The following is a 15,636-nucleotide window of genomic DNA, read 5'->3' on the forward strand; positions in this document are numbered from 1 at the left end:
TTTTCTGATCAGCTTAGGTAGAGCCAGGAGTGGGGATTCTCCTCATACGTATGCAAATAAGTCAAAACAGGATTCTGGGAACAAATTCCTTCAGGCTCTTAGCAAAGTCCCATTTACATGGGTTTAGCCTATAGACTAATGCTTACCCACTGGGTTTTCAATGCAAAAGCCAGGATAATAGCTGATCAGATTCCCAACTACAGACCAGTTTCGCCCTTCTTGGGGCTCATCAGTGTAGCGCAGGGTTTTCTGATCAGCTTAGGTAGAGCCAGGAGTGGGGATTCACGAACAAGCTAAGAGGGTTGAGGAGACCGCCTAATACATATGCAAATAAGTCATAATAGGATTCTGGGAAGAAATTCCTTTAGGCTCTTAGAAAAGTCCCATTTACATGGGTTTATCCTATAGACTAATGCTTACCCACTGGGTTTTCAATGCAAATGAGTACTAAGGGCATGCTTTTTAACCCCCAGGGTTGTAAATGACCCCTCATATGTCTTTTCCTTTTATTAGCCTTGCCTGTAATTTAATAAATATTAACTTTTTAGTCTCTAGTGTTACCAATGGTTTCTAAACTGTGGGGTGCCTTTTCCATGTTGGTGTTGGAGCATTGTCTGGGGTCCCCTAAGGCCAGTTACAGTGACATTTAAAGGGACATGTATATTTACTCTAATAATTTTGGAAGGCTGAATGGCCAATATAGTAGTGTGTTCATATATCCATAACCTTCTTTTGAACTAATAGAGAAGGCGGCCAAATGTTGCACCTCACAGTTTGATTTGAAAAAAAATGACAACTACAGAGGTAAATATAGGTTGATTTGCAAGACTAATGTCAGTCGCTCAAAAGTACATTTTGTAAACTTTGTTCTATAGTAGACATACATAAAGGGGCATATTTTGATATTATAATGCACTTTCTGAGACACTTACAAAGTTGGAGGGGCATTTATCAAAATGTGAAAACAGAGTTTACTACATGTCGCTAATAGAAAGTCTGCTGCTTTCTAAGTCCCAAAAGGATCCAACACAAGCAAATGGAGAGCCGCAAATACATTTGTGTAGATATTTAATCTAGTAAACATAAACCGATGAAGGTAATTAAATTGTGTGAGTCCAAGCACATAGAAGGGTATGATTTTTGCCAGTGGCATATTAATACCTGGTGCTGCCTTAGGTACTCCCCCTTCTCCTCCCCATTCTGCTGACTGGCTCATGTGCAGTGCAGCTTTAAGCCTATTCAGATTGGAGGAGATCTGCATGGGCATATAGGACATTAAAGGACATTATAGTGGGAGATTTTTTTTTACATTGAAAATAACCAGAGGCCTCCTTTTAGATTAGAGGAACAAAACTTTAATTTGAGCAGCATGGGAGGGGGTGTTTCACGGTGAGGGCAGTGAGGTTGGGGAATGCCCTTTCTAGTGATGTGGTAATGGCAGATTCTCTTAATGCCTTTAAGAGGGGCCTGGATGAGTTCTTGAATAAGCATTTTTATCCAAGGCTATTGGGATATCTGACGATCTACAGTTAGTTTAATATGCCTATGTATATATTTTCTGTGTTAGTGAACAGATCGGTCAGTATAGGTATGTACACTGAGGGACATTTGGAGTGGTGAACCCAAATTTGCTGTGTAATTATGCAAGATACTCTCTTATTATTACAGAGGAATGGTAGATATGCTGAAGATAATTTGTTTTTATTTAAACAGGACACATAGGAAATGGCGCTTCCATATTGCAGAGCTTTCTAAATAACAAGTTTCCAGATTTCAGATTCCATACCTCTAGTAAGCCAGAATGAGAGCAATATGGCTGCAGAAATGATACTGTATGGCAGCACGGTTTGATCAGTCGGACATTGCTATACTGCGTCAATGCAAAGCTCCTACTACACATCTGAGTGCTTTCATTAGCTTTAAGCATCAAACCATGAGTGCATGCTGTTCCGCCATGTGAAATAACCTGCACGCATGATTTCTTACAGGCTGGGAAGCGACAGATGCATTTTCGGCAGGTGTGTTCATAGACGAAAATCATATTTTCTTTTAAAAATTCATGTTCTTTTCTATTTACTCATTTTAATATTTGTCACAGTTATTATGATATGAAATTCTACAAATGGAAAAACCCAACAATAAAGAAGTACAGTGCTGATTCACTTACACACACACATAGTAAATCGTTAATGGACAAGGTCAGTAGAGGTCAGTCTTTATACAGATCTTTTCTGTTATCTGAAAGCACTCCAAACCTCCCCACCATATAATATCTGCCATGCAGATTAGCAGTGTCAGTCTAATTCAAAGCACAATGGCCCCATCACTGTCAGTAGGAGGAATAGATGTCCATCTCCTGCCAGTAAACTAATATCTTATACTTCCATGACACCTTGATGGAAGGAACATTATGCCGCTCTAAATAGGCCTCTCTTGAATCCTATGCAGAGATTCTGCCAAGGTTAATGTTCCTTTAGGCCTATGAGAGATGCTGCTGCGGATGCAATTTATTAGCAGAAATGATGGGATTCCAAACCTGGGCTTTCAGTAAAATAAAAAATACTAATGAAATTCCCAAATCTTTAAACCTGATTATTGAATATGCAAGGCTTTTTCTCGATCTGCACCTTGATGGATACGCCTAGATAGCTGAAACATACCTTTCTGTTTCTCTAATAAAATCCACTATATAGATAAACCATTACTCACTCTATGGCAATTTCACCTTTTGTTTCCCTAATAAAACAGTTGTGTGGGAGAACCATTACTTACCCTGGAGCTCTTTAAGCTTTTACTTTCCTTATAAAACTAGGAATGCCCTTCCATAAAACCAAAGCAGTTTATCTTCCACTTCCCCCAATAAACATAAGTAAAACTTGAGCTGGACAGGAGCATGCCCAGAGCAGTTTACAGAGCCTTTCCTAACCAAGACTGCCTTCTGCTTTTCTTACAGAATTGTATTTTATTTGAGTTCACTCCCTTCTAAAATGGTTTCCATTTCTGTCTCACCTATGACCTTGTTCCACCAAATGCCAATTACTGGGCCATTGTCCTTAGATTAGCATTCTTATTACATATACGTATAACTGTCACAACACGATAAGCAGTTGTTGTTTTACTTTCATGCTTCTCATGTTGAAAGTGATGGATATAACACATATTAATGAGACCTGAAGGTCTGTTATGAGCACAAATGTGTAGTATATTGTCCAACCCAGAAGAAAAAAATGCAATACAGTCTAGCTAGTACACAGGATACCGGTGTTTTTTAGGGATGCCAGCCCAGACAGAGAATAGAATGTGACAGTGACATAATGGGCAAGGGTAGGTCTGAGATGGGGTGGGGCCATGATGTAGGGGGTATGGGTATGAAATTAGAGTGTAAGGCATGATTATAGAGTGACTGGCAGGGATAAAAAGGGAGCTGGGGGAGTGAATTAGGGTGGATCGGGGGGAAATTGGTAACAGAACAAATAGGCCCACTATGACTGGTATGTTACCAGCTCTCTGTCAGGCCTCTTGCTGTTATCTTTCATACAAATCTTATTATATAATATGGCTGTGTGATATTAAACTGTGATCAAACATCAGGATCAAACTGCTGGCTTGTGATAGAAAAGCATGTTTAAAGCTCCAATTACAGGAATAGAAAACACAGAGTATGATTTATCCAGGTCAAGTGGCAATTTACTTGAAGATTCTTTGGTATTTTAATGGGATAGATGGCCCTGGAGAGCTGTGGAATATTGCTTAAGTATACAACCAGGCTGTTGCTGGACTACATCTCCCAGCATGCTTTGAGCATTAAAATGTATGCTGAGTTTTGTAGTGTAGGAACACATATGTATAGTGTGGTTTAGCATCAGTCTATGCATACCATTTAAAGGTGGACAATTTTTCCAGCATTCATATCTTGGAGGTACGATGTTATATGCATGGGGGCTCATGTTTTCTTCCCAATATGAAGACTTTTTTTCTGTTTTCTTAAACTTTATGCAATTGTACTGTTGGAGTATAGGTGGTGTGAAAAACAAGAGCTTGCACCTATCGTTGCAAAAGAAAGGGCTCCCTTGGACCATAACATGCTGTGACATGTACCTTATTTACAGCAGAAGGCGCAAGGATGGCAGGCAAAGAATGAAAGGAAACTCTCTCGGCATGGTGTGATAACATACATGAGCTTGCGTGTGATTTTGCCCATTCCGTTACTCTTACAAATAGTAAATAATGCCTAGGAAGTGAAAGTTGCAGTAGAATGCTTTCTTGTTTGGCCCATTGCAGATAGAGGATTTTAACTCCTTTTACAATAGCAGTAGGAGCAGGTAGAGACACATTACCGTTTTACGGACGCTTAAACAAAATCAAGCAAAATAAATAAATAGTGCATTTAGAAAGTTGCCCTAATTTGATAAATTCCATTTTAATAGTAGATTGCAGTTTTTTGACAGCTCATAGTGATAGCTTTCATTTCAAGTTCCCTTCCACACTGTAGCAAACATACAGATAGCTGTGTAATGGAACCTGATGTATGGCCATGATAAAGAACACTGAAACCAGCCAGGTGTCTCTGCTAGATAGCTACCGTCATCCAGAGACACTTTCAAGGCATCACGCCACGATTCCAAACTCTGATATCTCTTTCGCAAAGCAAGAGCCAAAGCAATTTGCAACAAGGGATCAAATACATCTTAGTGCCTGTAGTCAGAGGAGCATTGAGTTTTGAAGTTATTATTGTCATAGAGAGAGGCCTAAGGGAAAAGAGTGATGAGAGCATGGGGCCAATCATTTGTGATATGGACGCTAGGGAGAAAACACAATTCATAATATGTTCAAATAGAGGCTATAACCTAACCGCAGGAAATTGTCAAAATGGTAGTGATCATGGTTAACTTTCAGAGCCGAAAATTGTTGGTAATTCATAGCCGTTTCATTACTAAAGGCTTACCAATGACATTCCGTTCAGTGTATCTTGGGGATCCAAGATAGTTGTCTATACCATCTGCAGTCCCAGCTACATTCCTACTTGTTATTATAGTGATATGGCTCCAGATAACTTATATAAAGGTAACTCCATCTATAGATTGGCTCTTTCGGTTCTTTGCTTGTAAACATCACTCCACGCACTGGGAATGCACTCATATCTTGCTGGGCAACAAAATAGTCCAACTGAATGGCAATCTCTAGAGCAGTAATCCACAACCAGTGGCTTGCAGGCAACATGTTGGATGTTGGTCCTCATCAGCCTCAAAGCAGGTGCTTATGTTTGAATTCCTGGCTTGAAGGCAAGATTTGGATACATAAAACACAGGTTTCTGCCAAAAAGAGCCTCCTGTAGGCTGCCTAAAGGGGCTACTAAATAGCCAATTAGAGCTTCTATTTGGCACCCCCAGGAACTTTTATTGGTTATGTTGCTCCACAACTCTTTTTATATTTGAAAGTAACTAAAAGGTTGGGGACCCCTGCTCTAGTGGAAGCTTCTGACCTTGTAATCTGTAACATGGAAAGTTTTATGGAGGAATGTAATTAATGCATAAGTAGATTCAAATTTTGCATAACTAAGAATACAAATTCACATTTTGCAATTTCTTGCACATTCTTAATTAGATGGTAATTACATGGCATATTTAGATTGCTCATAGGCCTTTTTCAATACCTGCTGGAAGGTGGCTTGTTTTCTTGTCTCAGAATAATGACTTTTCCAGTAAGATGTTTTTATTACACACACTGTTCATTCAGGCGGACTGTCGAATGCACAATCTTTTTTCTGCCGGCAGATGAGTCGCTAAATGAGTCGTTAAACAAATTTCTGATTAATTAGAAAACATTATGATATTTAGTGCTAGTGACGTCAGAAACAGAGTTGCCTTTTATATTGTTTTAACCATGAAACCACTTGAAACCGTGCACATGTGGCCGCACTGAAAATGGGGGGTAGGAGGTAATATACATGTGGGCAGTGAGGGGAAAAGGACACAGACTAGAATCTAGTAAGTTAAATAACAGATTCATGCATAGCACCCCCCACTGTTGCACCCTGGCATGGCAGGAGAGGGGTGGGGTGGGGCAGAATGGAAATGCTTTCAGCGTGATGCAAGGTCAAGGCTAGGAGCAGGGCAGGCATGGCAGTCAAATCACTTTAGATCCAGGTTGGCATCTCTGTATAAGTTCAAACCTATATGGTGCATCCAAAGCCCTATAATAAACATCTGCCTCAAGTTTCACTGGAGCACAGAGCACTGTGTTATCAAAGATTGAACAGGTACAAAGGCACCCACTTTTGTGCCCATCAGTGTGCATACTAACTGCACCCTATAATAAATGAGTAAATGAGCCCAAACATATTTGTGCTTCTGGGCCTGAGAAGCCACTATCATCCAATTGCTTGTATAATGCCTGACAGAGAGCAAAAACTGTAGAATCACAAGACAGAGATACTATCATGTAGATGCCGTAAGTACAAGATATTGATTTAAGTTCTGCAGTGTGAGGCTCAGTTGTACAACTATTATTATGATAGTGGGGGTGTTGCAGGCTAAATAATGACTGCAATTTGTACAGGAAAAACAAGACTTTTAATGCAGTAAGGTATTTATAAAGTTACGTACTGTACAGATATGAAACATCAGTGTTACAGATTATATAGGATTTGTACCCGTTATCTTTGTGAGATGTGGGAAAAAATGTAATCTTTTATTCTAAGCTCATAGAACTAGTCCATAAAATTTGCTACGATACAGGACTACACTTCATGCCATAAAACTTATTTACTTTTGTGCCAAAAAGATGGTAGGGAGTGAGGTTAATAACTCTTACTGCAAATAATGTCTTTTGTTATCTCTAGGTATCTGCAATGCATTTTCTAGGGATGGAGAAGAAATGCTTTCTTTTATTGTGCATAATTAACTCTATGATCATCTGTGTGTTTGTGGGCCTGACATATAATGCTCTGGTTCCGGTGCATCATAGTGGATTAGCCAAAACATAAATCAGTTACCTGACTTAGCGACCACACTGGTTGACCTGCAGCCATCAGAATATTAATGGCACTCATTCAGTTGGGCTTATGTAGAAAATGTGTCTAAATACTTTTGATACTTGATACTGATATTAATGTAATTAATTTTTTACACAAACATATTTGATTTATCAGATCAAAAAATTAAATCTGTGAACGGCCTCTTTAAAATCTTTAAACACGTGCCACTCCAGTTGTTAAAAGGTTAATATCAAGGCTGCAGCATCCCCTTAATCACTTAGGATTCCTTCTTCCTCTCACCCACTTGGTCCTCTCCCTTGGGAATTTACTTTGGCTGTTGGCTACTGGGCATGCTCACTTTAGGGCAGTGGATCTTCTCAGCTCAGATTATTTAACATCACCTCCAATCTAGCCACCATTGTTGGTTCCCATAGGAACTCTGCTCTAACATTTTCATGATGTGGCAGAGGGATGCCTGGTAAAAATTTGTTTTAGGAAAATGTGATGGTGCTGGGAAACAGGGATATACAGTATATGCAATACAAATGATGCTGTCTGGATGTGGGAGATATGGCACAACCAATATACATAGTTGGAAAATTTAGGGTTTGCATGGCCCTTAAAATACATAATTAGACCCCCCCCCCCTCCACTATAGATTTATTGTTTGTTTATTGCTGACATGATATGATGATGTTGAATGATTATTGTGGAACATCTCAGTTACATAAAATCTTTTTCCTTTTGGGCAGTTTGGCGCTGCATCCTCGCAAAGAGATTTTGGTAACCACCAGTGATGATCGTCTCTGGAAGATGTGGGACATTCCCAGTGGAAACATCATAATGACTGGTGAAGGACATACTGATTGGCTGGCTGGCTGCTGCTTCCATCCAAAGTAAGCCTTTCCCTGAGTGTATACATGTGGCACTGCCAACAAAGCTGCAACTCCTGTATCTTTGCTTTTCTTTGATTAAAAGCAAAAATAACTCCTTGCATCAATTATCACTCTATGGCTAAAATGCATCTAAGAATGTACAAGTACCCTGCAAAAGCAAACCAATAATTTGCCCCCAATCTCCAACACGCGTATTTTCTCAGATAATAGGCCAGATTCGGTTCAGTGAGAAAGAGTTACCTCATGGTTTGCCATGTGAAAACTAATGGACGAGATTCATTTTGAGAAAAAACAGTGACATACGTTTTTCTGAATTGAATTTCATCTCAAGTTGAACATCGTCCATCACATGATAAACCTTTTTCTCAATTTACTGAATCAGGCCCAATGTATGAAAGCAAATAGTAAATAGTAAGCAAATAGTAAGTAGTAGTAATTTGTGCTCATAATATACAGCACATGAGGTATAATATTACTTAGGGGTGTTTATCATGCTGTGTAAAAAGTGGAGAAAAATATCAGTGATGTTGCTCACTGCAGCTTTGCTTTGGTTTTCTAACTGTTAAAATCTAATTGCTGACCAGTAATGCTTCACTCCACTTTTTACGTGGCGTGATAATTATACCCCATAATGTAGTAGAGTAGTTCAGATCACAAGGCACATGTCCATCATGTCCAACTATTTTTTCCAGTTTTCCCATTATATTTTTTCAGTGACACAGTGTCTGCCATTTGATTTATAGCTTAAAGGAGAAGGAAAGGTAAAAACTAAGTAAGCTTTATCAGAATAGTCTATGTAAATACAGCCATAAGCACTCACAGAAATGCTGCACTGACTTCTCTTTCAAAAGAAACAGGATTTCTTGTCTCTTTGAGTCTGCACCGCTCTCTCCTCTCTTCCCTCTCCTGCTCCCCCCTCCCTCAAGAATGTTAAGAACTCCCTCCCCCTTAGGAATGTGGATCTGAGCCAATCAGCAAGAAGCTTCCTCATAGTCTTACTTACTTCGCATGTACAGGGGTCTTGGTGCAGGAGCGTGGCATTATGGGAATTTTCTTTACAGAGCTCAGTTTTTTTCCCCTATGAGGCTCCTGATCATCTGAACAGGTGAAATATGGGGAGACTTAAGGGCACTATTGAGAGAAATGAAGGTATGCCTGCAGAAGAGAACTCTTTATTAGCCTTTCCTTCTTCTTTAAGCACTGTAAGTTGAGATATTCTTTTAGAAGTACAGATCAATTTAAATGAACGTAGTTGTGTGTAAGTACCCTCTGAAGGACAAAGAAACTCAAAATCACTATTGTTATACACCCCAAATCAACGTTCGTCTTTCAAAAACACACTGGCATGGGAACATTCAATTCCATCTTCCTCCCTTCTTCTAGGTACCCCTGGAACTGTCATGGCGGGCACATGCACCTTATGGTCACGTTTTGGCCTTTACTGTGCAAGTTCCCAGCAAGGCATAACTGAGGGAATGGAAGAATATGGTGGTATGGTCGGCCCAATACTAAACTAAAAGATTTTTGTCACCAAGGACATTGGCCACATCCCAGTGATTTTAGTTTCCTTTGTGTTTTACCTAATAGCAATGCCTTGCCATCAGTGATATACTATAATTACAGCACATTGCCCCCACCAAACTTTGGAAACATAATCTGCTCTGCAAACATACTAATACTTTCATGACCCCAACAGGCAAGTTATTTCCCTGATGGTTTCCATTGCAAGGCTGAGGGGTTCTTGACAGGATAAGAACTTAGTATGGAAAAGCAACCATCCTCATAGCTGGTTGCAGGGTCAGACTGGGCCGGTGGGACAAAATGGGGAAAAACCCAGTGGGCCCCACTGACCCAGACACAATTTCCACCTGCTCCACTGTTGGTCGCTTGCTCTCTGCAGCCCTCCCTCCCTCATATAACTGAACAACGTATATGTAATAAATAACACAGTAATATGTATAAAAAACCGTCATTATTTTTATACTGGTTGCTATATCAGGAGAGCGCTACCAACATGATTTATTTACAGTCACAATGTCTTGTGTCCTTTAGGCCTTCAGTAGTCCTGCATAACCTTCAGCCATACCAACTCACAGATTGCCGAAGAAAGTATTTGCCTCCTATATTGACTTAAAGAGAATAGAATATATTTAATTTGCAGAGCGATTTATGCCAAAGTCCTATATAAACACAATCAGCCCCCCCCCCCCACTCCTCCCTTGTAACACCCAAAGAAAAACAGATTCTGAGTGTCGGAAAATGAAAACCGCCAGAGCTTGTGCTGCTCGTCGTTGGGCATGTTAATCAGATTTCAATAATACATTGTTACCATGACGTCCCGTGACTCAGGCACACAGGATGCTGGGAGAGATCCTTTTAAATAGCTCTCCTCTTCTTTCCTCAATTATCAAAATTAGAATCAAGTATTCCCATTAGTATGCCCTTGGCTAGAGAGGAAAAATATATATGAAGCTTGAAGTTCCTGTTTACCATAGGGAGAGTCTGAGATAACAATAAAGGGTTATTATTTTAATGAATATTTTGCAATTCTTTTTCTTGTAATAAAAATATGTTTCTGATTCTGTGCAACAGTAAGACCCAACTTTGAACATATATCAAATATAACTTTGGGAGAATAGCTTCACACAGATACGTTAGCCCACCACATGTATAGGTTAGTTTTATCTTCCATATATCTAAATGATTTCTAAACCCTCTGTAAATCTGCCCCACTGCACCCCCTGGCCCACTAAAGTAGATGACCCAAAATTAACTACAGATGCAAAAATATTCACCAATGAGAATCCTGGTTACCAGCAGACATGATCTTGCTTCTAACTAACATACATAACAAATCTTGGCTGTGTGATATTACACTGCATTCACTAGGAGGGGGACATGCTACTTTTTGTTGTTTAGTGTTAGGAAAAATGTTGTGTGTGTGGCAGCATGTACCGAACCAATAGTACTGGGGGCTGCATGGGGAACCCGGCTGGGGAATAGAGTGCTTCTGACTGTCAGGCATTAAGGATTTTAACATAGGGTCTCCAAAAATAAAAATAAAATACAACTTATGGAGCATGCCTTCTCCTACTGAAATCTCCGTGCATATTGGCAATACCTCTGACCTGCAGCAGTTCCAACCGCAACTTCTGGCTCCCAAGGTTATATTGAACTACAGTGCATTCTGGTAGATATACTGTAGTTCAAGAACATGTGAAAAGCCACAAAGATCCCAGACACAACATAAAAACTTTCATTCTAAATACTTGCAGAAAGTACAGTATTGATTAGCAATATTGTACCTCCACAAACAATCTTTGGCCATTCAGTTGATGTTGGGATACCACCTCCATGCTATCTGATACTGAAAGGCTTCTAGGAGCAGTAGATAAGCAGCTTTGGAAAGGGCTGCTGTTTGTTGTTGGTGTTTCAAGCGCTCATGAGTGCAACAAAAAGGCTTTCCTAGGGGACTAGGTGCTCAGATTTGAAATGTGTATGGTTTTTGACCACCTGCAGAACAGAACCCCCTAAATGATCAGTAGCCTGTGCATTTAGTATTATCCTTTATCCAGCTCATCGTAACTGCTTTGTGGATTTACACAAGCCATGCACATTTGGGACAGTCTGTGTATGTGATATGTCATTTTCTTCTAAATTGTTATCAGTACATGGGGTAACTACAGAGAAAACTATTGAGGCAGAATTTGGAAAAAGGAGACATCTATTTGCATATACAGAGACCAGAGTGTTTGTATTCTCTCACATGATTCTTGAAAAGCCTATTCTGCAAGATGGTCACTGAAAGATCATTTATCCTGGTCATGCTTCAAGCAGCTTTGAGTTATTGTTGGCTCCAAAAAGCCATTAAGCTTTCCTCTATATAAGCAGTATGTGGAAAATCTATTCAGGGGCTCATCTGCATATGTCCTCACCAGGCTGAGCTATGTTTACTGCTGGTGTTTTCTGTACGCAAAATACCTTTTAACTGATACCATGTATTATTACGTTAAGAAACCTTATATGGGTATGGAACCTGTTATCCAGAATGCTCGGGACCTGGGGTTTTCTGGATAAGGGTTTTTGACATAATTTGGATCACTATACTTCAGTCATTTAAACATTAAATAAACACAATAGGATCGTTTTGCCTCCAGTAAGGATTTATTATATCTTAGTTTGGCTCAAGTACAATGTATTGTTTAATTACTACAGATAAAAAGGAAATAATGTTTAGAAAATCTGATTTAAATAAAATAGATTGAATGGATGATGGCCTTCCCTTAATTAGGTGCTTTCTGGATAACAGATCCCATACCTGTATTGTGAAAAGAAATCTGTTATAAAGGGTCAACATTTCTTCTACCCATGGAAGCTCACAGTACCTCAGGGGCACCCAAACGATCTAACTCTTTGATTCTAAAGGTGCTAATTTAGAAAGTACTTACAGTTTTTCAGATCTAAAAAATAAATGGTTCAAGAAATTGGTGACATTTGTTTTAATAATACAGTACAGGTATAGGACCTGTTATCCAGAATGCTCGGCCCCAAGGGTATTGCGGATAAGGGGTCTTTCCATAATTTAGATCTCCATACCTTAAGTTTAATAAAAAATCAACTAAACATTAATTAAACCCAATAGGATTGTTTTGCATCCAATAAGGATTATTTATATCTTGATTGGGATCAATTACAAGGTACTGTTTTATTACTACAGAGACAAAGGAAATCAGTTTTAAAATTGTGAATTATTTGATCAAAATGGAGTCTATAAAAGACGGGCTTTCCGTAATTCTGAGCTTTCTGGATAATGGGTTTCCAGATAAGGGATCTCATACCTGTATACATTTTTACAGTACATTCTGGCAATACAATTTTAGGTGGTAGATCTTGAGCTAAAAGCAGACCTTATTACAGTAAATTTGGGCACCCATTCACTAGTTACTGCAGGTAATACAATAGGGGATCTGAAATGCTTTTGACAAATCTGTAATTTGGAGTACCATGCTTCGTATTTCGTATAAGAACGTATGCTGGTCATGTGTAGACCCCCTTCCTACTCTAATACATTGGATTGTTGAGTAACCAATGCAAAATGCTTGAAAGCAATCAAATGAAACATTTATAAAACATCAGTCTAACCTCTGCATGGGCCCAAAAGGCTGGTGCTGTTCTTTCTATGCAAAGTGGTTCTTTTGTAAACTCTTGTATTATTCAGAAGTCCTGCTATGTGCTGAACAGATGTAATGAGTTTAAAATGCGCACTGCAGGGGAAATTGCGCTGGTCATTTAAAGTCCAGGAAATTTTAACTAGAGAATGTAAATATTGCAGTGGGGATCTATTTGCATGTGGAAAGGGGACTCTCTTACGCCTCTCCTACTGCATGCTTATTAGAAATATTTGTTTTCTGTTTGCGCATTACTTACTTGAATTATTTCTTGTGTAAAATGATGTTCTCTTGACTATAACCTAATGTGCTCTAAGAAACAGTTGATTATGGGGGTCCCATATCAGCATTTATATATATCAAGCATGTCTTGATTAAAAACAGCACAAAGGTGCACATTTACTAAAATCTGATTTTTTGGGGGCTTAAAACACAATATGGTAAAAATTCGGAGTAACCACCTGTTCAAGACTTATTGGCTTCCTTGTAATCTTGCCCCAAATTACAGTATATGCTATATTATGCATAGCTAAAGCAAGGTATTGCACAACACTATCTTACTGAATAGCCATAAGGGTGAACTATATCAAGGCAAAATGCGGTTTTTCATTTTTTAATTAAATTGTAGTATAATGTAATGCTATTCTGAGACAATGCAATTGGTCTTCATTTTTTTATTGTGGTTTTTAAATATTTAGCTTTTTTGTGCAGCAGCAATGTGGGGGCTTTGGCTAGGCAAATAATTAAAAAAATAAACAATGAAAACCAATTGAAAAGTTACTTAGAATAGGCCATCGTATAACATACTTGAAGTTAACCTGAAGGTGACCCCTATAAGCTGAAGGTGACCCCTATAAGCTTTCAGCAGGCTTGCCATAATTCTGCTTAGACCAGCCATTGTTTCTTTAAATTGTCTTTTTTTTTTGCAAACAGGCCTGTGCTCATTTGGCAGTAAAAGCAGAGATATTAAGATAAGTAAAGATATTTAGAGTGTTATCTATTTAGAAGTTCTATTCTGACCCAATGGCAGCTGTGCAGATGGCAGATGTCAGAACATCTTCAGTAGGTCTATATTGGTGCAGACAACTCATACTTTTGCACTTGGCAAATTCTATTTTGTGGCCATAGTGGTCCAATGCAGGTGCTGCAAACCCAATTACAGATGCAACAGACATCTCCAATGGGAGCCATACCTACTCATCTCATTCTGAACTAACAAACTCAGACCATCATGCAGTTATCTGTCTTCCAATATTACACTGTATGCAAGCAGAAGGTGGAATATAGGAATGTTAAGGCAACAAAAGATGAAATGAAACAGAATAAAGTGGAAACGGATCATGCATTCTTATTGAAGGATCCTCTTGCATCAGTTGGGAAAGAGTTTTATTGTGCGGAATTGTTTCATATGTGTGGCCCTCTATTCCTGGTTTCATTCAATTGTAAAAATCCAAAAATTTGTTCTAGCTTTAAACATAACCAGCACTTTATTCTCCTTCCTGTAGTTTCAGAAAAGTGTAATATTAGCAAGTAAAAATTGCAGAGTAATCCTAATACGTTAGATAACAGTGAGATGACTGATGTAGAGCAGGTAAGGATGATTCTCGTTGGGGAATTCTCTTGCAAATGTAATGAAGTAATGAAGTGTTGGATGCCTACATTGAAGAGTTAGGTAGCACAAAAATAGTGCTGAGACTTGGCTGAACACCAGACTGAAAGAAAGAATCCTTAAACTGAAGAATTTAAATGAAAGATATTCAGACCTGATTTATTTCCATGATTATTAAATCTAAATCTATGCAAGAAAGGAGTGTATAGCCCCAAGCCATAAAATAGTTACGTCACCCTTAGTGACTGCTTCTCTCTCCTGCTGCACTTATTCTTATAATTATTCTACCAAGTGAGACGGCTACAGTATATTCTAAAGCCTCCATTACTGTGCTTCTCCATCACCTAAACCATCTCTAATAGTCTAATCAGCTACCTTGCTGTTCCCCGCACCCAGACAGCTCTATATAAAAAGGTAAATGATCAGTCATTTGGTTTCAGTTATCTATGTTCCACTGTTGCTGAGTACTTGGAATCTAAATTAACACTATACAATATGCTGGGGGAAAAAACAGTTATGTTCTACAAAGATATTGAGGTCAAACCAGCCCCAGTCAAAATAATGACTTCAGACTCTTCTAAATGCTACTATAAAAGTGTTCTCTGGCCCAGGTTAAACAAAGCAGCATCTCTGCTAAGAAAGATTCACAGTGTGGCTTGACCTCACTACTAATAGGTCTTTTTCCTCTACAATAAAACTTGAGGCCAGGCAATTTTAGGTTTCATTGCATTAGAAGACAGCAGACAGAAATCCAGGACCCTTCGGGTCAAACGGCTGCCAAGGCCGCATAACTGCTTTATAAGACAGTAGATAATTAGCACAAAGGGCTTAAAACACATCATCTTCTATAAAAACTACAGTTAGCTTTTACCTTAGAGTTAAAAGAACCCTATCCCTGATATATTTTACTAATTAGCGCTATAAAAAAGAGCTCATTTGAAAACTTTTAATTCATTTATTACTCATTTGATGATTATTTTACACTGG

General features: G+C 38.8%; 1 protein-coding gene across 1 annotated transcript in view; it reads left to right on the forward strand.

Moving 5' to 3' along the window:
• The window catches only part of spag16 (sperm associated antigen 16), a 459,738-nt gene that overhangs the window by 213,038 nt on the left and 231,064 nt on the right, over window positions 1-15,636 (forward strand). The window contains exon 11 of the mRNA XM_031892910.1: window positions 7,729-7,872. Within this exon, the coding sequence (XP_031748770.1) occupies window positions 7,729-7,872 (144 nt within the window). The remainder of the gene's footprint in view (window positions 1-7,728; window positions 7,873-15,636) is intronic.

Source organism: Xenopus tropicalis, chromosome 9, assembly GCF_000004195.4.
Source record: "Xenopus tropicalis strain Nigerian chromosome 9, UCB_Xtro_10.0, whole genome shotgun sequence".
Taxonomy (NCBI): Eukaryota; Metazoa; Chordata; class Amphibia; order Anura; family Pipidae; genus Xenopus; species Xenopus tropicalis.